This window comes from Rana temporaria, chromosome 1 (genome assembly GCF_905171775.1).
Source record: "Rana temporaria chromosome 1, aRanTem1.1, whole genome shotgun sequence".
In the NCBI taxonomy this organism is placed as follows: domain Eukaryota; kingdom Metazoa; phylum Chordata; class Amphibia; order Anura; family Ranidae; genus Rana; species Rana temporaria.
In genome coordinates this window covers 76,862,675-76,889,069 of record NC_053489.1, presented here as the reverse complement: position 1 = coordinate 76,889,069, position 26,395 = coordinate 76,862,675, and the positions used below count along the sequence as shown (strand labels likewise).

The window sequence follows — 26,395 nt, the reverse complement described above, 5'->3', positions numbered from 1 at the left end:
GGAATTAATGTTTTGCTTTGTTGAGTGTGAACCCAAAGGAAGTGCTCAACTTTGGTAATTTCCGGTTCACCGCTAAAAAAATTTCAGCTGAATAGCTGAGTAAAAAGCTGATTGAACACAGTCCTGTACTCGTTCTGCTAGAGCAGAGGGCAGGGGAGACATTAGGGGTCTATTAAGACCATGATTTCTCCATAATGAGTCCCTTTCGCCTGCTAAATTCAATAAAGCTCATTTAAAAAGGGTTAAAAATGTAAAATATATTTAAATAACAAAAACAAAATGAACTTTTGTTCAAAAGTACAAAAGTACTTTTGACATTTTGCAGGCACATGCAATATTGGGGCTTAACATTGGCGGCTGGTGCTCAATTTTTCTGGGTGGGCGGCAAACAAACCTGGACACCCCGTTGCTCGCCTGCTTGCCCGTTGCCTGCCAGCTCAGTACTTACCCCATTTAGGTAGCAGCTTCCCCCCTGTATCTCCGCCCAAGTCATCTTTTATTTTATACAAAAAACTGGGGATAAAATAGTGTTTGTGTGCACTAATATTCATTTTAGTGTGATTTTTTTCTGAAAATATAGATTTGATAAACAGTTGTGCAAAACTAAATTGTATCTACCATCTTTTTATTCTGCAGAGCCTCTGTATTCAGAAAATATATCATGTTCTAGGGATCTTAAAGCGGAGTTCCACCAAAAATGTAACTTCCGCTTTAAGCACTCATCACCCCATTTTTCTGGGGGGGGGAGTGGGGGCTTCGGTAGGCATGGGACTTCTTGTCCCACTTCCTACTTCCACCCAGGGACCGCCTCTGTGATGCCTCCTCTCACCTTAGACGACCCCTCCCTCTAGGCGATCTCCTGGGACACGTGACAGGTCCCAGGAGATCGCCTGTCCACTCAGGGTGCGCAGCGCCGCTCGCGCATGTGCAGTGCATGCCCGGCTGTGAAGCCAAAAGCTTGAGTGAATGGAGGCGCTGGCAAAGAGGGGGGGAGAGGAGCGGAGCTCCAGGCGGCCATGTCGCTGGACCGTGGAACACTTTTTGTAGCTGCTGACTTGTAATAAACCTAAAAAAAGTCTGGAACTCTGCTTTTAAGCAAATTTAAAGACAAAAATGCACATTGCTCCAGAGGAGAAGTGGCTAAAGAAACGTTCTTGTCCTCTTGCACTGGAGGGAAAGTGGTTTGCGAGAATACAAAAAAAAGGAAGTTACTCTTACCTTGCAAGTATCTTGTCTGTCAGAACCCACATTAGTGCAAATCATATCTGCTGTAATTAAATACTTGTGTCTCCAGTCTCTAATGCATTTTTTTTTTTTTAGTATTGCGACATGGGCTTCTTTTAGTGTGTCTGAATGGTTGCCTGATTCAGTTGTTCCCCATCCAGTTATCCTACATACTGTGCCTTCTGGGATGTCTTCAAATGTCTCTGGTAATGGAATGGTGTTGACAGCATCCCCAAGTGTTGCCTTCTTAGATAACTGCAAGGACATAAATCATACAACACACATTTGTTACACATTTAGAAAAGTTTACTTAGCATGTATATCTGATGAATTCAAATATACACCCAGCTGCCTTTTGTCTCTAATTTCTCTTCATACTACAAATTTCTGCTCATGGCATGAATAATACACATAGACAGCAATATTAGCTTTTATATGCAGTGAACATGGTGCAAAGAAAAGTTTTATTAAGCCCCTGCAGTGGCGGCTGGTGACATTTTAGGATAGGGGGGCACAAGACCCCGCCCCTCCACATTTGGCCCATCCCACTTCTCATAAGCCACACCCCCTATAGAATACACCCACTCCGTCCCCTGTATTCCACTTGCTTCCACTCATAGTGTCAGGAGTATACAGCTCAGCATCACAACAGAGTATATAGCCCCAGCATCACAAATCATGGTATATAGCGCAGCCTTACAGATTGACGCAAACAAACTAAAAAATTACACTGTTAGTTATGAAGGACTCTAAATGGGCATGAGATTATCAGAGACTGCGGACATACTGCACGAGATTACCAGAGACTGCGGACATACTGCACGAGATTACCAGAGACTGCGCACATACTGCACAAGATTACCAGAGACTGCGCACATACTGCACAAGATTACCAGATACTGCGGACATACTGCACAAGGTTGCCAGAGACTGCGGACATACTGCACAAGATTACCAGAGACTGCGGACATATTGCACAAGATTACCAGAGACTGCGGACATATTGCACAAGATTGCCAGAGACTGCAGTCATACTACACAAGATTACCAGAAACTGCAGACATACTGCATTACTTGTCCTGCGACTTGGGACTTCAACGTTGCATGACAAGTCGTACCCCATGATTTCCAATGAGAACCGTTCATATCTGTGCGACTTCAAGTCACAGCGACTTTAAAGTAGTCCCTGCATTACTTTGGTCGCACTTTGATGCAACTTGAGGTCCATAGACCTCCAGAATACACAGGCATTGCTTTAAGTCGCATCAAACTTTCAGACTGTGTTAGCCTGAAAGTCGCAAGATTTTGCCACAATTTTTTGCTGCGATTTTGCAGCGACTTGAAGCAATTCCTGTGTATTCTGGAGGTCTATGGACCTCAAGTCACATCAAAGTGGAACAAAAGTAATGCAGGGACTACTTCAAAGTCGCTGTGAATTGAAGTTGCACAGATATGAACGGTTCTCATCAGGTCCGACTTATCCTGCAACTTTCCAGTCCCAAGTCGCTATTTCCACCAATTAAATATAAAAAACAATTGAATAAGCGGGGGGGGGAGGGGTTCCATTCCTGCCGCTATTTCCACTAATTAAATAAAAACAAAAACACTTGAATAAGCAAGGGGGGGGGGGGATTTCCCTTCCTGCCGCTATTTCCACCAATTAAATAAATTAAAAAAAAAACATTTGAATAAGCCGCTATTTTCGCCCAATGTTAAATACATTTTTTTTTAACAAGCCCGGGGGGGCTGGATTGAATGTCGTTACGGCTGCTATAAACATTTGTCTGGGACTATAACTACAGAAAAAACATTTGAAAGCGTGCAATGCCTTTAACAAAAATGCCACATAGCTTTCCATAGTGTTGTTAACAAACCAATAAGAGAAATTCATTGTCAGGGTTTACATACTCTTTAATTTCACAGAGGAAACTTATCTCCATTCTCCTTCTAGGGTCCTTGTGATTGCTCACTAATCTCTCCTTCTACATCAGAAGTCTGTTATAATTGTACTCCTATTTGACCTGTGTTCACTCTAAACAACTCAGTCACATGCAAAGCAAGTTTTTTTTTTAATTTTCCTGTATGTAACTGTGCATTCAAGAGTTTTTTTTAAAACAAGAATTGCAAACTGGTTGGTAGCCTGGCCACCCACCTAAGGTATGCAGTCACTCAGGGCTGTACACATGCAAAAATTAAACCGCATATTATTTTTAACATGAACATGACTGTGAACGTGACCCACTCAAGTAGATAGGGCTACGCTGAAACCTCCATGCAACCATGTATAATGCACGTGGTTGTGGAGTGGTGGGTCAGCTTTTTTTTTTTTACAAGCCGGGTGGGGGATGGGGTCCGTTTTGCCCGCTATTACATATCATACTTTGAATAAGCAGGGAGGGGGTTCCGACCTGTTACTGCAGGCAGCATAGCTCAGCTTACCTGTTCAACAGTTCCAGGCGCACTGAGCTCGAGAGTCCCGATGTCACTTCCTGCTCTTCCTGTGACATCGGGACTAGCACAGAGACGTGTGGGTGCACACAGAAAGTGTGCACCCGAGCCATAACAATACAGTCAATCTTGCCGGAAACAAGTGGCGCGATGGAGAGCGCCACAAAGGCATTTTTTTTGCTGCCAATGTAGTGCCTTGTCTGCAATCCCGTGATTGCACAGACGTGGCGCTACCCACACTGCACATGTTTAAATACATTTTTTTTTTTTTTTACTGACTGGGGGAGTGGGGGGCGGCGCCCGGGCACCCTCTATGGACGGGCCGCCACTGAGCCCCTGTATAATGCATACTCACTTATAACCAATGTGTGCCACTTGTCACTGGAGCTGACAAGTCTTTTAGTTGCTTAACAGCACTGGAAAAAATATTGATTGCCAAGGCTTTTGAACAGGACACTTCTGGAATGTTCTTCCGCTCCATGGATTCATCAGTGAATGCCACTGTGGTTGATAGCCCAATAAAGTGGACCTGGACTCATAGGGTGAAGGTTTGCTATGTTATATGGAACATTAAGAAATTATGCCTAAGCATCACCCTGAAAATGTTACCTTTTGACCAGAAAACCATAGATGTATATGTGCAGTGTTATAGCTATGGCTCTGCTGCCTCTGACTGCTTGTCTCAGGAGATTAGAAATTAGATTTGGAGTGCGCATGCGCGGGACTTCCGGGAAGACGCTCTGAACGGAGGCTCCGTGCCGCCTCAGCACACCGAGGCCCACAGAGCGCTGATAGCTGGGAGAACAGTCCCGAGAAAGGTCGGATAGGGGAGCGGAAGGAGTGGAGCATACCCCTGGATGTCAGGCAGCGGCGACAGGCGAGGTATTAGCCGCCAGCTGGACTTTGGCCTCGCGGCTCCCCCAGGCTCCAAGATGGCGGCCGCAGCTTCTCCTCGTGGAGATACAGCAGACCCGGATACTATCGCGGACCTTCCGTCCCCAATCCAGCACACTATGTTACAGCTGGCAACACCTGTGAGTAATTCGCCCCCTCAAGCAGCATCCCCAGCCTCCACAGAATCACTCCTTAGCCGCACTATGGCAGACATGCTGAATACCCCTATGCTGCAAACCCCCTTGAGCCATGCTGGATTCCAGATGCCCCCTACCACCCCTCAGCCATCACAGACCGACATGGCACAACTCCTTAACTGCTTTTCTGACATGCTGGCTGCAGGGTTAACGCAGACTGCAGCGCAGATTACATCCTCCATTAAGGCTGACCTACAAAATATAGGGACCCGCATGGACACCATTGAACAGGCGGTAGATAACACTGCAGCCCGCACCAACCAAAATACTAACTGTATACAGTCTCTGCAGGACCAACTTGAAATCGCGCTAGCCAAAATTGACGATTTGGAGAACCGTAGCAGGAGATATAACTTTCGTATTAGGGGAATCCCTGAGGGGGTTGTTAATATCCCCGACGTAGTAACATCCTTCATTAAAACCGTTATTCCTGACATCCCTGATCATAAGCTCGAACTGGACAGGGCCCACAGAGTTCTACAACCTCCTCGTCAAGATGGTCTCCCGAGGGATGTGGTGGTTAAGCCCCACTACTATAGTGTTAAGGAAGAAATTATGAGGAGATCCCGTAATCTTGATGACCTTAACATACAGGGGAACAGGATACAGATCTTCGCAGATATCTCTCCAACTACGATCCAGAAGAGGAGATCTCTGAAGCCCCTTTTAGGAGTTCTCTTGCAGAAGTCCATAAAATACAGGTGGTCCTTTCCATTTCGTCTTCAGTTTGATTATAAAGATAAATCCTACGGTTTCTCGAATTTCCGAGACGGTGAACAACTACTACTGCGCCTTGGGTTCATCAATCAAGAAATGCCCCCCCAGGAGCCTTCTCTCCGTCCTGGATCGTCTAAACGGCCTCCCACCGGCAGCCCCATCACTCCGCTGTGGAACAAGCAGCAGCCAAAGAGGCCCAGAGACTCTCGTCCTCCAAGATGACTGTGCATCTTAGATTCATCTCCTTGGAACTATTGTACCATGTCTCGGGTGTCATGGTTCCCGCCGGTGTAGTGCTGCTCACTATACACACCGAGTTTGTGCCATTCACTTGGCTCCTTTTTGTTCTTATTTTTATTTCTTTATTTTTATTTCATTATTTTACTTATCTTTTTTTTCTATTAAAGACCTCAAGAATGGTCTTTTCACTGGGTTTGTCATCCCTTGTTGACCCAGCCCTCCCCCCGGGGACGGCGGGGTTATGACCTATTTGATAGACATAGGTTACACTATTTGCCATATTTTTTTGAGCTCCAGCATTTCTTAGTGAATTACAATCTTAACTACCTTTTTTTTATTTTCTCCTTGGCCCATGTACCTAGAGGTCTCCCACCTATAGCTTAATTGTTTTACTGTGGGCCTTTGGGCTGGGGCGGTCAAGCATGCCACTCCCTCTGCGGTACCAAGACAGAGTTTGCTCTTCTTGTGACTGCAGGTATACGACCCCCATAGGGGTTGTCACCTTACTGGGCCCATCCTTGCGTTGGGTCCCAGTCAAGGACTGGGCTGACCAGTCCTAGTTACTTGTTATCCTAGTCAGTATTGTCTAGGTCTCTTTTTTGTTTTGTTTTTTTTCTTTTCTCTTTTCTTTTCTTCTTTCCCTTCCTTTTTCTTCTCCCTATCCTCATGTCCGAATATTTTTCATCATGTTTTTCCTTTTGTGCTCTTTTGATCCTCCAGGTGCTCACACGGAAGGCCTTCACATTATCCAGAAAGCAACTGCGATTTTTTCCTTGACTCTTCTCTACGCGTTCCCGGCTTCTTGTGGATTAAGGTAAGCCTTTCTCCCGTGTGCTCGTGCACACCCTCTTTGGTCCATGGCTGAAACACCTCCTAGACGAGCTGCTCTTAGGGTGGCCTCACACAACACACAAGGTCTAAATTCCCCGTCCAAAAGGCGCAAAGCTTTCCAGAGTTACCATTCTAGGGGCCTTGACGTCGTCCTACTCCAGGAGACCCATTTCCCCAACACTTATAACCCCCCTTTTCTCCATCGCGGATACCCAACCTTTTTCTTAGCTAATGCTGGGTCTAAGAAGAGAGGGGTGGCTATACTTTTCTCAAAAAAGACCCACTTCATACATTCCTCAACTATCACGGACAAGGAGGGTCGATACATTCTTGTTAAGGGATCGATAGAAGGCAGGGTCCACACCTTAGTTTCTTATTATGCCCCCAACAGTGGACAAACCCACTTCTTCTCCAAATTGTTTTCCACTCTCGCACCACACTTCGAGGGTAGGGTGATTTTGGGTGGGGATTCTAATATTACTTTTGATAATATCCTTGATAAATCTACAGCAGGGATCCCCCACCTCAAAAGACCTCCTAAACAAAGCCTCCACATCGCACGTCTTCTACACTCTCTAGGTCTCATTGACACTTGGAGGGAACTTAACCCTACAATGAAAGACTATACACATTACTCGGCACCTCACAAAACTTATGCCAGAATTGATCATATCTTTTTACCAGTTTCTGACATTCATGCTGCTTCGCATGCATCTATCTCTGATGTCCCTTGGTCGGACCACTCCTTGGTGCTCGTTAAGCTCTCTGACACTGTTACCCCTTCCGGGCCCCGCCCGTGGCGCCTTAATGCTTCACTTCTCTCCAACCCGGTACACTGTACTATGTTGGTGAAGGAGATTCGGGAATATTTTGAGAACAATGACAATAACGAGATCTCCCCCAGCTCCCTTTGGGGTGCTCATAAAGCAGTACTGAGGGGAAAGATCATCCAGCTTTCATCGAAACTGAGGCGGGAACGGAAGGTGGACATAGAAAAACTTGAGAGAGATTTCAAATTTCTAAGTAGGTCCCATAAGCGAAACCCATCTCGGTCTTCCCTTACCAAATTGGATTCTGCCAGACTAGCGCTCAACTTGGCCCTCACATCTTCGGCGGATAAACATCTTCAATGGCAAAATAGTAAATTTTACATGAGGGCGAACAAGTTTGGCCCTCAACTAGCGGCCAAACTCACCCCCAAATTGCGGACGTATGCGATTCCTAAGATTAAGGCCTCGAACGGAATGTTAACCCAGAACCCTGAAAAAATTCTTAAGACCTTCCAATCATTCTACTCTACTCTGTACTCTTCTGACACGCGACACTCTCAGACAGACCTTGACGCCTTCCTGCAGAATGTCCCTCTTCCCAGACTTTTGGACTCCCATCGTGCTACTCTTGACTCACCATTTCAGGTAGCGGAGATTAGTGCAGTCATTAAAGATCTTAAGACAGACTCTGCCCCGGGCCCTGACGGGTTCTCTAACCTTTATTACAAAACTTTCTCTGAGATTCTGGCCCCTTATCTGGTCCGGTTCTTTAATTCCTTGCGCAGGGATTCCTTGGCGGATCCCTCGGCGAACCTAGCTTTTATCTCTGTAATCCCTAAACCGGGGAAGGACCCTAGCGAAGTAAGCAATTATAGACCAATCTCGTTGATTAATAACGATTTGAAGATAATGACAAAAGTTTTAGCGAATAGAATGGCTCTCTTTATTGGTTCTTACATTCACAAGGACCAGGTGGGCTTCATACCGGGGAGACAGGGACCGGACCAGATACGGAGGGCAGTAGATATTATTTCACTTATGAGGTCAGGTTGGGATGGCGGCTCGCCCCAGGAAGGCTACTTACTTTCTATCGATTTACAGAAGGCGTTTGATACGGTAGAGTGGCCCTATCTTTTCGCTTTGCTCCGTAAATGGGGTTTTGGCCCTAATTTTCTCAAAATTCTAGAGGCACTCTACTCCCAGCCGGTAGCACGGGTTGGGTTCCAGGGTCACCTCTCAGAACAATTCTCAATCAGGAAGGGTACAAGACAGGGCTGCCCCCTTTCCCCCCTTCTCTTCGCGGTAGCCATTGAAACTTTGGCTATCGCGATCAGAAATCATCCGGACATCCAGGGAGTTCGCTGTGGCCAATCGACACATAAATGCGCCTTGTTCGCAGATGATGTCCTTCTTTTTATCACCTCTCCACTCACCTCGACCCCCAATGTGTTCCACCTTCTTAACGATTTCGGTAGCGTATCAGGTCTCAAAGTTAATATGTCCAAATCAGTAGCCCTCAACGTTTCCCTCCCTCAGTCCCAAGTTGATAGTCTGAAAAGCCACTTTCCCTTCTCCTGGAACTCTGCTTCTATTCCCTACTTAGGCATTAACCTTACTTCTCAGACTGAGCTTCTACATAAACACAATTATCCACCCATGGTTAAAAAGTTAACGGAAGATTTACGCCAATGGTCCCTTTATAATTTATCTTGGCTTGGCCGTGTTAACGCGGTTAAGATGACCCTTTTGCCCAAAATCTTATATCTTTTCCGCTCCCTGCCCATCCCGATCACCAAAACATATATTGATTCTCTTCAATCCGCTATAACTCAATTTATTTGGGACAAGAAGGGTAACCGCCTTTCTAAGACGGTTCTATTTAGGCCTAGATTGAAGGGTGGCCTTGGTCTACCTAATTTATGGTGGTACTACCGAGCGGCTCAACTTAGCCAGTTTTCGATAATATATCTAAAAGGTCCCAAACCTGACTGGGTCTCCATGGAAAGAACCGCTACCCCAGGGTTTACCCTAGACTTCCTTTTGTGGACCCACCCTAGGAACCGTCCCCCGATATTAGCTCCCACACTTTCCCATTCTATGTCTCTATGCGACTCACTTCACAAACTGAATTCACTGATATCCTGTTGGCACCCTTTGGCACACATATTCCACAACCCCCGATTCCCCCCGGGTTAGACATCGTTGCCTTCAAATGGTGGCTTGACAAAGGCTTATACAGAATTGGCCACTTCTTCAACTCTAACGGACCCATCACTTTAAGCTATTGCATCTCTAGACTAAAAATGCCCCCATCCGAAAAATTTCGCTTTTTTCAACTTTCCCACTTTTTAAACCAGATTAGGAGAACCTGCCCGGTACAACCTTCCGTGACTCTCTACGAGCAGTGGTGTTCTTCGGCCATGGACACAAGAGGGGGTATTTCTTTAATTTATTCAGCTCTGGCAGAGCCTATGGAGAAAGCGCTTTACATGACAGGCTGGGATCGTGACCTTGACCTCGATTGGTCCCTAGAACGATGGCACTCTAATTTAGCTCGTTCCTTCAAGGGCATTTTGAATGCTTCACTTGTTGAAGCGAGCCTTAAGGTCATGACTCGCTGGTACCTGGTACCTACCCGCATTGCAAAATTTTATCCGCAATCCTCTCCCTTGTGTTTTAGGGGATGTGGGCTTACTGGCTCCCTCCTTCACATACTGTGGGAATGCCCTAGAATTCGATCCTTTTGGCATAAAATTTTCCACCTTGTCAGAAAACTCACGGGTGTGGGAGTTGCTCATGATCCCACCATAGCCTTACTCAACAACCCTATCCCTAAAATTCCCAAATGTACACAGGCGCTGATATTTTTTATCTTCTTGGGAGCCAAGATGACTATTACCAGAGCCTGGAAATCTCCTACAGTTTCTTTTATATTGGCCAAAAGAAAAATTTCCTGGATAATGACTAATGAGAAGATTTCCAATATTATTCTGGATAATGTAGATAGATTTAAATCCACCTGGGAACCTTGGGCCTCATATGTTGGAGTCCTACTCTGATTTTCTCCGATTGCCCATGAATCCTATGCATGCTAGGCCTTCCGTGTGTCTCCTGTTTCCTGGCCTTCTGTTCTTCTCCTCTTCCTCTTTTTGTTTTATTTTTTCTCTTTGTTCTGTTTTTTCTTCTCTCTTCTTTCTTCCTTCTGCTATACTTTCTTAGTCTATTTAATTTAGCTAACGATGCATTTACGGACCTTTTAGGTCCCTTAGGCATTTCCCTCCTGATTGAATGCTGTTTTACTATTTGCATTGAGGGTCTACTGAGTATCCTAAGCGGATTTAGAGGTGTTGGGTTTAATTCCCTCTCTTCTGGCTCCTATGTTTTGATGGCCCTCTAGTTATGTTCAAATTGATCCTGGATCAGAGTTTCGTACAAATTAACATGCCTTTCCATGTCCTTGTTAGTTTTGATAGGGTGAATGTTATTTTGGGAGTATTCCTGGGTCGCTCACTCCTGGGGCAGTGTGATCCCTTTTTGGGGCTCTGGGGGAGGGTGAGATGGGAGTACCAACCATCTTAGCTTGACATTAATGTAAGTGTTTCTCCTTGTTTTTTGTTTCTTTTCTTTTTTTATGCTGTTATGGATCTGGCTAATCACAGTATTATATAGCTCTGGTCATATTTTGCCTTTCTCTGTATAACTACAAAATTTTCAATAAATATTATTGTCAAAAAAAAAAAAAAAAAGAAATTAGATTTGGCGATGTCCCTGCAGGGCTGTTTACAGTTCTTCTTTCTGGAGGCTCTCAGGGCAGCCATCAGAAATTTTGGGGCCTCTCACACAGCTTCAGGCATAGGCCCCCTGCTGCGAATTGAGAACCAGGAGGTAGGTGTGGTCCCCATGCATTCTTTATTATATTTTTTTATGTTTGCCCTTGTGCTAATTTATCGGACTTCCTTTGTCCTTTTGTCCCACTGGACCTCCCCCACTTTTTGCCTATCATATAACCGTTAAAATACACTATACAAATCACTACCTTCCTAAAGCGAAATATTTTACTGCCTGACATACAGACTGATATTGACTTTATATTGTCATGAACTTATTAGATCAAATCAAGGTCGAAAAGAAATATGGGTTATAGCCTGCAGATATATAGATATATATATGCTGTACTATTAATGTTATACTAATAGATCTCTATGAAAATTAGGGAATATATATGTATACTTTATTTGTCAATTTGTATAGTTATTTTATAAATTTATATGTATTCTGCGTCTATGTGTGTCAGTTTGGGTCCAGCCTGTTCGAATATATCCCGCTATGGATATATACCGTATTTATCGGGGTATAGCGCGCTCCCGCGTATAGCGCGCACCCCTAAAGTTGCCCCGAATTTCTGTGGAAAAAAGTTTTTTTGTACTTACAGTTTTGGTGTCTTGCGTGGCGTCCATCAGCGGACTCGTCGGGTCCGGCGTCCGTCTGCGGCTTCGGGTGTCCTCTTCGTCGGGTCCGGCGTCCTTCTGCGGCGTCCTCGCGTCCTCTCCGCTCGTTTCCTGCGCCGAGTTTGAATACTGCGCCGACATATACAGAGCGCAGTACACTCGTGTATTGTCGGGCAGGCTATCTGTGGGTGTCTTGCTAATAATATGTTTCATTTCAGACAATGAAATATATCTTTACATTGTCAAATTTCCTGAGGAAGCCCAACGGCGAAACGCGTAGACGATGCACAGAGGATATTGTCCATATGTACTATATATTCTATATCTTTATTGTCTTTTGTCATACTTTGTAATACAATTTGTAATTTTTTATATTGCCCTCTTGCCTCTAAAATCCGACCATCAATTACCGTTTTTTCGTGTAACTGTTCCTTTCTTGCTTTTGAGAACCAGGGGGGGGGGGTGCATTGAGAACCGGGAAGGGGGGGGCTGGCCACAAATTGAGAACTGGGAGGGGGGGCTGGGGTTGTTGAAAATGACACTGGCATCTCACTCACCTCTTCCTTCAGTGTTTTCTCTTCTCTCGCCGCGACATGAGAGGGGGAGGGGGGACTACAGAAATTAAAGTTTTCTCCTCTCCGCTGAGAAGGGGGCGGCCGGGCCCCTGGGAACATTCGGGCCCCTTACAGGTGTAATGCCTGTACTCCCCTGATGGTGTCCCTGGAGGCTCTTATTTGAGGAAAAACATTGCTGCCTCTACAAAAATGACCACCTCCAATCTGAGACACTTTGCAGAGGCATGGTAAAGGGGTAAGCTGCAGCTAAATGCCTGGTGACTAGTCCTTTTCCTCTGTCTCCCTTTGCTGGCAAAGCTTCCATAGCTGACTCAAGGAGTTATGGTTTGGTTTGGTTTGGTTATCGTTTGCATCAACCATGAGTTTGTCAAGCATCTTTGATAAATGTAGGGCTGTATTTAAACTTTGAATTGAAACTTAAAAAGCAATGTACAGTAACCTTGGTTTGAGAGCATTTTGGAAGACCAGCAACATTTTTTAATACATTTTGACTTGATATACAAGCGAAGTCTTGATATACAAGTAGCGTCATGTCACAACTGCATACAAAAGAGAAGAGAGGCACCTCTAAGGCCCCGTACACATGACCAAACATGTATGCTGAAATTGGTCCGCGGGCCAGTTTCAGCATACATGTTCGGTCGTGTGTAGGCGCGAGCGGGCCGAATTCCAGCAAACATTTGCCCGCCGGGCCTTTTCCCAGCAGACAAATATTCCTGGACGTGTTTTAAAACCGTCCGCTGGAATCCTGCCCACTCGGACATGTACGGTCGTCAGTACAGACCTACCGTACATGTCCGAGCGCCCGCCGTCCCTCGCATGCGTCGAATGACTTCGACGCATGCGTGGAAGCCTTTAAATGGCAGGCCCGCCCACGTCGCCGCGTCATCGCGGCGACGACGCGGACACGCCCCGCGTAATGTTTACGCGCGGACTTCTGTACGATGGTTAGTACAACCATCGTACAGAAGCCCTCTGGCAGGCATGTACGGTGAAAACGGTCCGACGGACCGGTTTCACCGTACATGTTTGCTCGTTAGTACCTGGCCTAAGTGTTACAATATGGTTACATTTATTGAAGGTACAACATTTAGCAACATCTTGCTACACTCTCTTCTCTTTTATACTCTGTAGCTCCTGCTGGATTTCGCTTCTACTCCCCTTGTGGAGGCTGCCATTTGTGGATGGACATTTTATGGTTACACAACCTGGTCACATTGTTATAATCTTTTTTATAATTTTTTGTGTGTAAAAATATATATTTTTGTATGTTACCAGCGCAAAATAAAAACCTCAAACAGTCTTTTTAAATATTATGGGTCTGCTGCAGTACAGTGTACACCACCAATGTTGTGGAGTGTTCAAACAAAAACAATTATAAAAAATATATGATACTGCGCCAACCCTACAGTAATGCTACAATTAAAATAATAGTGTTTATAGTGAACCAAATTTTAGACTGAAATAAATACAAGAAAAATTATATACTGGAAATGTATAACAAAATATGTATATTTGCAAAAAAAAACCCCAACCTGTGAAAAAATCCCATAACATACAGTAGGTGCTGACATATATAAATCATTAAAATGTGCCCATAGCAAAATCCCTGTAAACCTCTTCACAGGTATTTAATACAGTCCTCTTAAGTGTGACTCCTTGCTGAAAAAAAAAATGTAGCTGCTACTCCACCAATTCGTGCCACCGCCACCAACTTCTGAAGTGGGCACTCACCAGAACTAGATGGTATAAACGCCTTTGATTTATCTTAGGGTTAATCACTCCACTCCCTGGTACCAATCTGCCGTTCGTTCGACCAATATGCCAATATTCCTCTCAAAGAGTTCCTGATTAGTGTTTTCTCAAGCTCTCATAAAAAGCAAGGAACCGATCATTGCGCAATATATTGAGCTTTTATTATAAAAGTATAAATGTAAAAATCAATACTCACATTCATAAGTGCCTCCAGACCGGCACCAAGTCTTTCCAGCAGTACTGTACAAAAGACGTGTGAGTCACCGCGGCTGGCGTGTGCTCTACGCCTCCGTTCCGTGCAGGTCAGTGGCAGGAAGTGACATGTGACGTCTAACGTTTACCCAGAAGCCTCTACGCCTTTCACAGGAAGCTACTGGCGCCTTGTTAGTTTAGGTATTTGTACCCATAGGGCTAATCTATTCAGCCAATGGTGTGTTTCCGAAAACTGGAAATGCCTATACCGCCATTTTTGTTGTTGGCCACCCATACCCCTACTTATTAAAATGGTGTTCTATTGTTCCTCATATGTCATTACATCGGCCTAACTGCCCACGCCTTTTTTGCATATGTACATATTTTGTTATACATTTCCAGTATATAATTTTCCTGGTATTTATTTCAGTCTAAAATTTGGTTCACTTTAAACACTATTATTTGCATAGTAGCATTACTGTAGGGTTGGCGCAGTATCATATAATCTTTTTATATGAACTATAAACTGATGGACCTATGAATAAATAGTTGTGGAACGAAACATTTGAGTTTCCATTATTTCTTATGGGGAAATTTGCTTTGATATACAAGTGCTTTGGATTACAAGCATGTTTCTGGAACGAATTGTGCTCGCAATCCAAGGTATTACTGTATACTCAAACTGATCTCAAAATACCTCTGTGTGCTTAAACAATGTGTTTTCAAGCATCTCTGCTAAATAATTGATATCAGATTATATATCTGCCTGTAAGCGAGGAGACAATATTTTAGGGAGACATGAGTGCCTTAAGAAGAAAGATACCTCATCAACGAGAGATCAACATCAGTGTAGCTTCTTAACGGGATTCCATGTTCAGTATAGAGAGATTGAAAACATAATAAAAACACATTGGCACATTTTGAGTAAGGACAGACATCTCAATCAAATCCTTCCTACACAACCTCGATTGATATATCGAAAGGCACCCAATTTTGGGGATCGAGTAGTACAAAAGATCTTAGATCCCCCTAACCAACGGTTAAAATTGGACCTAAAGGGTTTCTTCCCATGTGGCAAATGTATATGCTGTAGGACAGTGAAAGTACAGAATAAGGGAAAAAAACAAATACAGGGAAGTGATGGGAAAGTTTTTAAGTTGAAAGGGGTTCAGTACCTGCAATTCATCGTATGTAGTATACCTTTTATGGTGTCCCTGTGGCCTACTTTATGTTGGCAGAACAAAACGATTACTGAGAATACGTATATCTGAGCACCTGGCCAACATAAAGAAAGGCTATGATAATCATAGTGTATCTGTCCACTTTAAAGAAAAGCATAACCAGGACCCCACACTTGCTCAATTCTGCGGAATTGACTGTGTATACCCTAGCTGGAGAGGATCTAACAGGGTAAGGGACCTGTCAGAGAGAAACCCAATGGATATTTTCCTTGAAATGTCTTTTCCCGCAGGGGTTGAACATTGAATTAGATGTGAATAGTTTCATCAATAATTTATAATTTTTCTTCATTAATTTTTTCTTCACATTGATATATCAATGAGCTTAGATGCTTACTATAGGCCATCCGCCTCTTATAAGAATCCTCATTGGGACCAGTGTTCTGTCCCAATTGTAGTAAGATATGTACACATTATTTGCCAACATTAATATTATTAATGTTATTTCTGTTTTTTATTTTTAATTTTAACAATGATAATAGGTTGACTTTTATAAGTAATACAATGGTCATTGAGATTTTTGATCTCTAGTATGCACATACAGTATATATATGGGGTATACTATTTTAAATAATTAATTCATTCCATATTTAATATTAATTTTAATTATAAATATATGTAGATGTATTTACACAATTTTTATATAATTAAATTTGTATGTGATTAGATTTCATATTTTAACTATTTTTTTAGTTTAAATTACTAATGATGAGGTTATTATATGGCATTGTTCTAACAGGATGATATGTAATCTGATGTATTGCTGTGGCTGATTGAAACATCGGTGAGGCTTTACTGAGTTTGAAAGGTATATGCTAATTAGCTCTGTTAGTTCGCGGTGTAGAGGCTTTGCAATGTTACATACATTGCTGACACCTCACCGCCTATTGGAGACATCTACATGCTGTGTTAGAGCTGCGTGTTCCCCATTGGTTCTCTGCGTATTTCCGCCCTTAGCACTTTTCTGTGCGATTGGTAGAATGCATCAGGTGGTGTACACGTCGCTCCTAGGTGACGTCTCGCGGTGGGGACGCCCGATTGGGCAGCTCAGAGGCGACGCTATCGATTGGTGGGACGCACCAAAGGTTGGCCGCGTCGCACATGGACTGACACTATACGCCCGAGCCTTCTGATTGGCCGGTTCGTGTGCGGTGCAGGTGATGTTCATAATTTGTTTGTATCGGGTTATTTATAGTGTGCTTGTAATATGGGTAGCCGAACCCAAGATTAAGTCAATTCTATGACGAAACATGTCGGGGGCGTGGCTACAGTTTGACTTCTGACCATCTAACCAAACGTGAGAGGCCATTGCAGTGACTTATCTTCGCTAGTGACCAGCGATTGGATTTTGCTTTATGCCAGTTGTGTGGGCCACCAGCACAGTGTGGATCGAGTGGTGAGAGACACCTGGTTGTTTTTCCTGGGTCCGCCGTGACCGTAGTTTATCAGCCATACAATACTGAGGAATTTTCTGCTGTGTTTTGTTTCACGAATTTTACTTTGGCCTTTTGTGAGTGCATTGTTTGCAGATTTTTTATGTGGTGTGTTATTAAAACTGGTTTTATGTTATCACACTATTATATGCTTTCTTCATTATTTATGAGGATCTTATTTATCACTTGGCTGGAAATGGAGGCTCGCCTAATGGTTTGAACAATTATTACATGCTATTGTGCCGAAACACGAGAGTGTCAGGCAAATCGTTCTGGTGAGTGGCCAATCTTATTGGTGGAGGAATCACTTGTTCATCGGGTGTGGTGGAAGAATTCTTTGAAATAATTACTTTGAAGATTACACATTTTGAGAGAGAGAATACGTTTTTTTTCCCTGTTGCTTTTCTATGAACTTTTTTTGCCTATGAACACTTTCAATCACGGGCTTTGCTCATTTGTCTATTTATTTATTATATTTTGTCGCCTTTTTCACTGTGTGGGTCATACACACACTAGCGCTGTTTATATATAATTTATGTTTATACTATTTGAACACGTTATATATACTTTGTCACATTTTAGGGAGACACCATTTTTCTTTCAACCTTAGGCTGCTACTATAAGAAACCATGCATATTTTATGAACTTATGCAATCATACAAGCAACAAATTTACATAAGGGGTACAGAATAGTACTCTATGTTCCTACCTGCAAAAGTTGAATATCATTTTGTTTTACTGTGCGGTTATATGTCCCGTATGGAAAGAGTCTGATAACTTGCATCTTCTGCTTTTCAAATTCATTTTGTGTCATTGAATGAGCACCAAGAGTAACTGTAGTTATATTTGCTATCCTAAGGAATAAGACAGAAATGAAAAGTTTAAAGCAACATTAAACCTGAAACTCATTTAAATTTTGTACATTTGTATAATATACATTGTACATTATACTACCCACAATTTAAAAAACTGTGGCTGTGTGGGGCTCAGCCCAGAGCCCACACAGTCGCATTATTCATTCACAGAGTTTTTTTGTAATTGTTAATGAACTACTAGGGCACTGGTGCGTGGACAGCTTGCACTGACTGTCTGCAGGAGCCTTGCATTGCACCTCCGATCTGGTAATCGCAGGTGCAATGCTTTACAGGCTCCTAATAAACAAATAATACATGAAAACATTTTACCTGCGGAAAAAGATGTGCATTTAATTATTTATTTATTTTAAATGTGAACATATGCCTTAATTGTCACACCTAGTATAATGGAGAATTCTTTAATTTTGCTTTTACTTTTTTTTCAGTGGTTTTAACAAATCAGGCTCTTTCTGGCAAAACTGAACTTTACTGTTATTTAGTTAGGAGCTTTTGTTTTCTATTACCAACACACTAGAAATGTACATGCCAAAATGTTTGTTTTGTTTAGTTTAAGATGCATTCGTTCATTTAAGAATTTTGCTTTATCACATTGATTATTAGGGATGAGCCGAACACCCCCCCGTTCGGTTCGCACCAGAACCTGCGAATGGACTAAAAGTTTGTGTGAACTTTAGAACCCCATTAAAGTCTATGGGACTCGAACATTTAAAATCTAAAGTGCTAATTTTAAAGGCTAATATGCAAGTTATTGTCCTAAAAAGTGTTTGGGAACCTGGGTCCTGCCCCAGAGGACATGTATCAATGCAAATAAAAAAGTTCTAAAAATTAAATTTTTTCCGGGAGCAGTGATTTTAAATGACTTTTTATACTTCAGAAATTACACTTTGTGCAGGCACAATTCTAAGCATGGGAAACGAGCACTGCTTTACAGGCATACTATACACCCCCCAGGTCGAAATTTAAAGGAATATTTCACTTTTATTGTTTCACTTTAAGCATTATTAAAATCACTGCTCCTGAAAAAACGTTAGTTTTTTTTAAACTTTGTTTGCATTTATACATGTCCCCTGGGGCAGGACCCAGGTCCCCAAACACTTTTTATGACAATAACTTGCATATAAGCCCTATTAAAATGAGCACTTTAGATTTCTCCCATAGACTTTTCCAGGGTGTTCTGCGGCTTTTCGAATTTGCCGCAAACACCCCAAATTGTTTGCTGTTCAGCGAACAGGCAATGTTCCAGTCGAACATGAGTTCTACTCGAACTCGAAGCTCATCCCTATTGAACTGATTACGGTAGTTATATTCAGCATTTTATTCATATATTTGTTGGTCTGAGTGAATCCAAAAAGGTCTTGCCGTTTTTTCCATAAGTTTGCTATATATTAGTTTTTGAATTCAATATTCTGGGTGGATTATTTATATATTGAAACTGTTCAGAATGATTTTTGGATAATGCAAAATTCAGCTGTCCTGAAATTTTCAAACCTAATAATAGCATTAGACTGTGGAATTGAACTGACTGTGACAATTACAGATTCGATTTAAATTCCAAATATACTCAAATCCAAATTATCGAATACATTTAAAAATGTTATTAATTTCCCCATGGGTCTGAAATACTATTGAATCACGTGACGTCATCTAAACAAAACAAATGAAAGAAATGCATTCATTCATTTTGTTAAAACTTTTTTTCATCTTCATTTATCATATATACTCAAATATAAGCCAAGTTTTTCAGTACATTTTTTTTCAGCACATTTTTTTGTAGCCCCCACTCTTCCTCTACAAGTGTGCAAAGTTTGTTGTTCAGGGGACCTACTGCCAGGTAGTACCGATTTTTCAAACCCGGGCACCCCTTCCATAGACTCCCATGTTAAATGGTCATTTCTCTGGTGATTTTGATGACCGGTACCGGCCGGTCATAGGTCTCCTGGACCTGGAACAGAGCACACATGTAGCTCCATTTCTCCTCTATAAGTATTCAAAGTTTGTTGCCTGGGGGCCTACGGCTGGGGAGCACCGATTTTTCAATGCCGGGCACCCCTTCTATAGACTCCCATGTTAAACGTCAGTCTAGTCATATACACAGAGAGGCATGGGCACAGTGAGGCATGGGCACAGTGAGGCATGGGCACAGTGAGACGTGGACACAGTGAGGCATGGACATAGTGAGGCATGCACATGGACAAAGTGAGGCATGCAGATGGACACCCTAGGCTTATACTTGAGTCAATACGTTTTCCCATTTTTTTGTGGTAAAATTAGGTGCCTCGGCTTATATTCGGGTTGGCTTGTACTCGAGTATATATGGTAAATTCGTTACTATGTTCATTAGGTAATTTGAATACATCCAAATCTTTTTTTACAAATGTTACAAAATAAAAAGCACATGTCTACAGAACACTGACTGCCTTTATTATAACAGTGTATATAGAACTTAATATGAAACGGATGTATTTCACCGATAAGAGCAACAGATGGTGCTATAGTATTGTAATTTGTAATTAGTGATACAACTACTAGCTGGGTTTAGATCTCATGTTATTGACTAGGGAAAACCATCCAGTATTTTCTGGTTTGTTGGTTCATCTTGTGGACCAAGGCTTTTAGTTTTTAATTTTGTTCCTAAACTTGTTTTTTTACTAAAAATGAAAACTGGCCACACTAATGCCCCGTACACACGATCGGAATTTCCAATTGAAAAAGGCAGACACACTTTTTCCATCGGAAATTCCGACCGTGTGTATGCCCATCTGAGTTTTTCCATCAGATATTCCGAGGAATTCCGTCGGAGTTTAGATGGAGAACATGTTCTCTTTTACTCCGATGGAATTCCGATGTGAGTTTGGCCGGGCAAAAGTCTGATCATGTGTACGGGGCATTAGAAATACTACCCCAGCACACCAGGCATTGTAGGTGTATTTTATTTAAAAAATATAGAAAAATGTTAATGAAACTCAGTGCTTTAGCTATGTAAAAGTCATTGACTTTTGGTCTACTTTAATGTTTGTTAAAGTGGGCCTTGTACTAACATTCAGGATAAACTTAATATATCAGGGCCTTCCATCCTATAATAAGTAATGCTGTTAAAGTGTAAGAAAAATTGTAATTATACTTATCTCACCCCCAAGCGTTCTGTCAAGATCCTGGGGGATGCTGAGCATTCCAAATTGAACAGGGAGATACGCCAGCACGGTTCAAAAGCATCTTGTGAGATTTGGGATACTCAACATTCCCTGGGATTTCTCAGGAAAGATTTTCCAGATACTGTACCTTTTGCTTGGGCAACGTGGGCAGAAGCCAGGGGTGAGGTGAGAAAATGTACTTTTTTTTTCACTATAGGGGAGAGACCACTGATGTATTAAGCAGACCTTGTTCTTTTTGTGCAAGGTCCACTTAAATAGCAAAATGTTTATGAAGCATTACATTAAGCAATGATAAAATTAAATAAAAAACGTGTGTACTTACAGTTTACAGTGAGCTGCGGTCAACACCCAGTCAGGCTTGATTAAACTTCCAGCACATACTGATTTTTTATTTTCTTTCAGAGTCTCTATTAGGGCAATGTAAGGTCTGGAATGGGGGATGACGTCATGCCCATTGATAATTTTTATGTTTGCACCTATATATAATAATAAAATGTAATTGTATCAAAAAGAAACAAATAAAATATTTTTAGCAACAGACCCCTATCTACATGGAGTTTGTATGTCATTCCTATTTTTATGTTATGGCCTTTGTTCTTGTGTGTAAGCTTGAATATTATGTCCATCGGACCAGTTTCAGCAGACATGTTCGGTCGTGTGTAGGGCCGACCGGACAATTTTCCGGCTGACCGGACAGGTTTCCAGCGGACAACTGTTTCTTAGCATGCTAAGAAACATGTCCGCTGGAAGCCTGTCCGCCGGACATGTCCGATGGTCAGTACGACTCATCGGACATGTCCGCTGGCCCGAGAACCCAGTGATTCGACGCATGCGTGGAAGCATTGAACTTCCGGGTTCGCGCACGTCGCCGCGTCATCGTCGCCATCACGTCGCCGCGTCGTCACTGCGTATTCTGTCCGCGCGGAATTTGGTCTGATGGTGTGTACAGCCATCAGACCAAATGATTCCAGCGGACATGTCCGATGAAAATGGTCCACGGACCATTTTAATCGGACACGTTGGGTCGTCTGTACGAGGCCTGATAGCTTACAGAAGGTTTGCCAGCACTAACAAGCCGGACAGGAGAACTTCTTTTCAAACGCAGGACGTGTTTTTATAGATGCCATTTATTTGAATGACACCTCAAAACGTGGTGCGGGTCTGCTGTGATTGTCAGGTGATAAAGCGTGCTGCAATCGCGGCAACTCGCATCGCAGGATGCATGTCGCCCCAAAATAGCTCCTGAATAGGGATGAGTCGAACAACCCCCTGTTCGGTTCGCACCAGAACATGCAAACAGCCCAAGAATTTGTCCAAACACGCAAACACTGTTAAAGTCTATGGGGTACGAAAAATAAAAAATTTTCACTTTAAAGGCTTATATGCAAGTTTTTGCCTTTAAAAGTGTTTGAGGACCTGGGTACTGCCCCAGGGGACATGTATCAATGCAAAAAAAAGGTTTTAAAACTGATGTTTTAAAAGGAGCAGTGATTTTAATAATGTTCAAAGTGAAACAATAAAAATTTAATATTTCTCTAAATATCATGAATGGGGGGGTCTCCCTAGTCTGCCTGTAAAGTAGCGCCTTTTCCCCATGTTTATAACAGTACCGCAGAAAAATGTAATTTCTAAAGGAAAAAATGGCATTTAACCACTAGCCGACCAGCCACCGTCATTATACGGCGGCAGGTCGGCTCTCCTGGGCGAGAGCCCGTAGCTATACGTCCTATCGTATAGCCGCCACTAGCCTCGCCCCCGACTCCCGTGCGTGTGCCCGGCGGGCGCGATCGCCGCCGGGCACACGCGATCGCTCGTTACAGAGCGGGGACCGGGAGCTGTGTGTGTAAACACACAGCTCTCGGTCCTGTCAGCGGGGGAAATGCTGATTTTCTGTTCATACAATGTATGAACAGAAGATCAGTGTTTCCCCTAGTGAGGCCACCCCCCCACAGTAAGAACACACAAGGGACATACTTAACCCCTTACCCGCCCCTAGTGTTAACCCCTTCACTGCCAGTGGCATTTTTATAGTAATCTAATGCATTTTTATAGCACTGATCGCTATAAAAATGCCAATGGTCCCAAAAATTTGTCAAAAGTGTCCGAAGTGTCCGCCATAATGTCGCAGTAACGAAAAAAAATCGCTGATCACCGCCATTACTAGTAAAAAAAATATATTAATAAAAATGCCATAAAAATACCCCCTATTTTGTAAACGCTATAACTTTTGCGCAAACCAATCAATAAACGCTTATTGCGATTTTTTTTTACGAAAAATATGTAGAAGAATACGTATCGGCCTAAACTAAGGAAAAAATAATTTTTTTATATATTTTTGGGGGATATTTATTACAGCAAAATGTAAAAAATATTGTATTTTTTTCAAAATTGTCGCTCTATTTTTGTTTATGGCGCAAAAAATAAAAACCGCAGAGGTGATCAAATACCACCAAAAGAAAGCTCTATTTAAGGGAAAAAAAGGACGCCAATTTTGTTTGGGAGCCACGTCGCACGACCGCGCAATTGTCAGTTAAAGCGTCGCAGTCCCGAATCGCAAAAAGTGCTCTGGTCTTTGACCAGCAATATGGTCCGGGGGTTAAGTAGTTAAAATTGCTCATGGCTGTAATTTATTGCCGGATCTCAGCAATATACATAAAAAATCATTGACAAAAATGGCGTGGGTTCCCCCATTCCATTACCAGGATTGGTATGGATATTAAGGGAAACTACAGGCCAATTTTTTTGTTAAATAATGACGTGGGGGTCCCCCCAAAATCCATACCAGACCCTTATCCAAGCATACAACCTGGCAGAATGCAGGAAATGGGGGGGGGACGAGAGAGTGCCAGAACCGTACCAGGCCACATGCCCTCAACATGGGAGGGTGCTTTGGTTATGGGGACAAGGGCCTCATCCCCTCAACCCTTGCCCGGTGGTTGTGGGGGTCTGCAGGCAGGGAGCTTATTGAAATCTGGAAGCCCTCCCCACTATGTGAACGGATATGGGGTACATTTAACCCCTACTCATTCACCAAAAAAGTAAAAATGACAGCAGACAGTTTTTGACAATTCCTTTATAAAAAAAAGTGTCCCGCAGTGTAAATCCATCATCAATCACAGCGCCGACGGTCCAGAAAAAACCCCCGGAAAAACTCTGCCTTCGTGGGAGGCGTCCCCTGCCGACTGCCGTCTTTTCGCTTTGACAGCTGTTATATAGCTAAGGTCGGGGCCCTTTGATGTCACATGACGTCAGAAGTGGCGGGGTCACCCAGTTACATCACCGGCTATATAACAGCTGTCTCCACGAAAAAAGGCTGCAGTCGGCGGGACGCCTCCAATCGAGGTAGAGTTTTTCCGATTTTTTTTTATTTTTTTCTCTGGACCGTCGACGCCGTGACTGAAGATGGATATACATTGTGGGGCACTTTTTTTTAAAATAAAAGAATTGTAAAAAATGTCCAAATTGGGCCCAATTAGCCATTTTCCCTCCCAGTGTCATTGGTCTTGTTAGTGTTACAAGGTGTGAATGGGGAGCAGATGTGTTCAATTTGGTGTTATCGCTCTCACTCTCTCATAATGGTCACTGGAAGTTCAACATGACACCTCGTGGCAAAGAACTCTCTGAGGATCTGTAAGAAATAATTGTTGCTCTACATAAAGATATTTTTTATTTGTGATTTCTAATTTTCATATTATTTATTATTTTCAACTCTAGCTTTTTTTTAATGAGGTACTTACATATTAAAATTGTGATATGTTTATTTATTCATTGATATGGTGAGGAGTGGACTGTTAACCAGCGGTGGGTGATGTTTTCATGAGTTGCTGCAAAATCTTTTAGAAATTATGGAAGTCATACTAATTTTTGACCATTAGATGGCGATATGATCTCCTAGTAATTCTTAAAGTGGAGGTTCACCCAAAAAATAAATTTTTAAAATTAGATTAAGGCTATTTAAGGGGAGCAGAAACGGGTATTTTTTTTAAAATCAATGCCGTACTTACCGTTTTCGAGATAGATGTTCTCCCGCCGCTTCCGGGTATGGGCTGCGGGACTGGGCGTTCCTATTTGATTGACAGCCTTCCGACCGTCCCATACAGCGCGTCACGAGTTTCCGATAGTAGCCGAACGTCAGAAGCCGACGTTCGGCTTCTTTCGGCAACTGGTGACGCGCTGTATGCGACCGTCGGAAGGCTGTCAATCAAATAGGAATGCCCAGTCCCGAAGATCATACCCGGAAGTGGCGGGAGAACATCTATCTCCGAAAACGGTAAGTACGGCATTGATTTTAAAAAAAATACCCGTTTCTGCTCCCCTTAATTAGCGTCAAACTAATGTTAACAATTTTTTTCCGGGTGAACTCCCGCTTTAAGGATTTTTATTCTATAATAAAATGTTCTCTTTTATGTCCAGTACATTTTCGGGGGTATTGCCTATACCTATAATGTTGTATTTTTATGATTTTTATTAGGGGACAGAATTATTATTATTTTTTTTACTAGTAATGGTGGCGATCTGCGATTTTTATTGGGACTGCGACATTATGGCGGAAACATCAGACACTTTTGACACATTTTTGGCACCATTCACATTTATACTGCGATCAGTGCTATAAATATGCACTAATTACTGTATAAATGTGACTGGCATTGAAGGGGTTAACACTAGGGGGTGAGGAAGGGGTTAAATGTGTTCCCTGCATAGTGTTCCAACTGTGGGGGAAGGGGACTGATTGGGGGAGGTGACCAATCTGTGTCCCTATGTACAAGGGACACAGATGGGTCTCCTCTCTCCCTGACAGGACGTGGATCTGTGTGTTTACACACACAGATCCACATCCTTGTCTCTGTAACCGCCGATCGCGGGTGCCTGGCGGACATCGCGGCCGCCAGGCACGCGCATCGGCATCTCAGCAATGCGGCGGGCACGCGCGCCCCCCAGTGGCTGGAGGCCGTATATAGACAGCATTTCCAGAAATTTAGATCCACACTGCGGCCGTATAAAGTCGTACGGCCGTCAGGAAGTGGTTAAGGAAAAGAGAGAGCAGGCATGGAATTCCCTATTCTCCATTTTCAGCCTAAATTGGAACGTTCATCCATTTTTTCCATAATTTCTCAAACTTCTGAAATGCATTAGTTTGGAGTATATTTTTCAAACGATATGTATTTGCCATTTCCCGTACCTAATCCCCAATGGTAGGAGGATTAGGTGATACCCTTCGAGAGGCTATTCATTTATCAGCCAAGAATAACATTCTCACTATGGCCACTGCATCATCGTGTTCCAAGTTATTGGGATTTATATACCCAAGGAGACATAGGACAGGATCAGGATTCAATGTACTTTCATACATAGAGTTTATCACTTCCATTACATCCTCCCATATTAGTAGTTTGTAATTATACA

General features: G+C 42.8%; 1 protein-coding gene across 1 annotated transcript in view; it reads right to left on the bottom strand.

Annotated features, from left to right (window-relative positions):
- The window catches only part of LOC120928310 (granzyme A-like), a 55,778-nt gene that overhangs the window by 18,488 nt on the left and 10,895 nt on the right, over positions 1-26,395 (bottom strand). The window contains exons 2-4 of the mRNA XM_040339411.1: positions 21,312-21,465; positions 17,672-17,816; positions 1,219-1,479 (exon numbers count right to left, since the gene is read on the bottom strand). Coding sequence (XP_040195345.1) covers positions 1,219-1,479; positions 17,672-17,816; positions 21,312-21,465 — 560 coding nt within the window. The remainder of the gene's footprint in view (positions 1-1,218; positions 1,480-17,671; positions 17,817-21,311; positions 21,466-26,395) is intronic.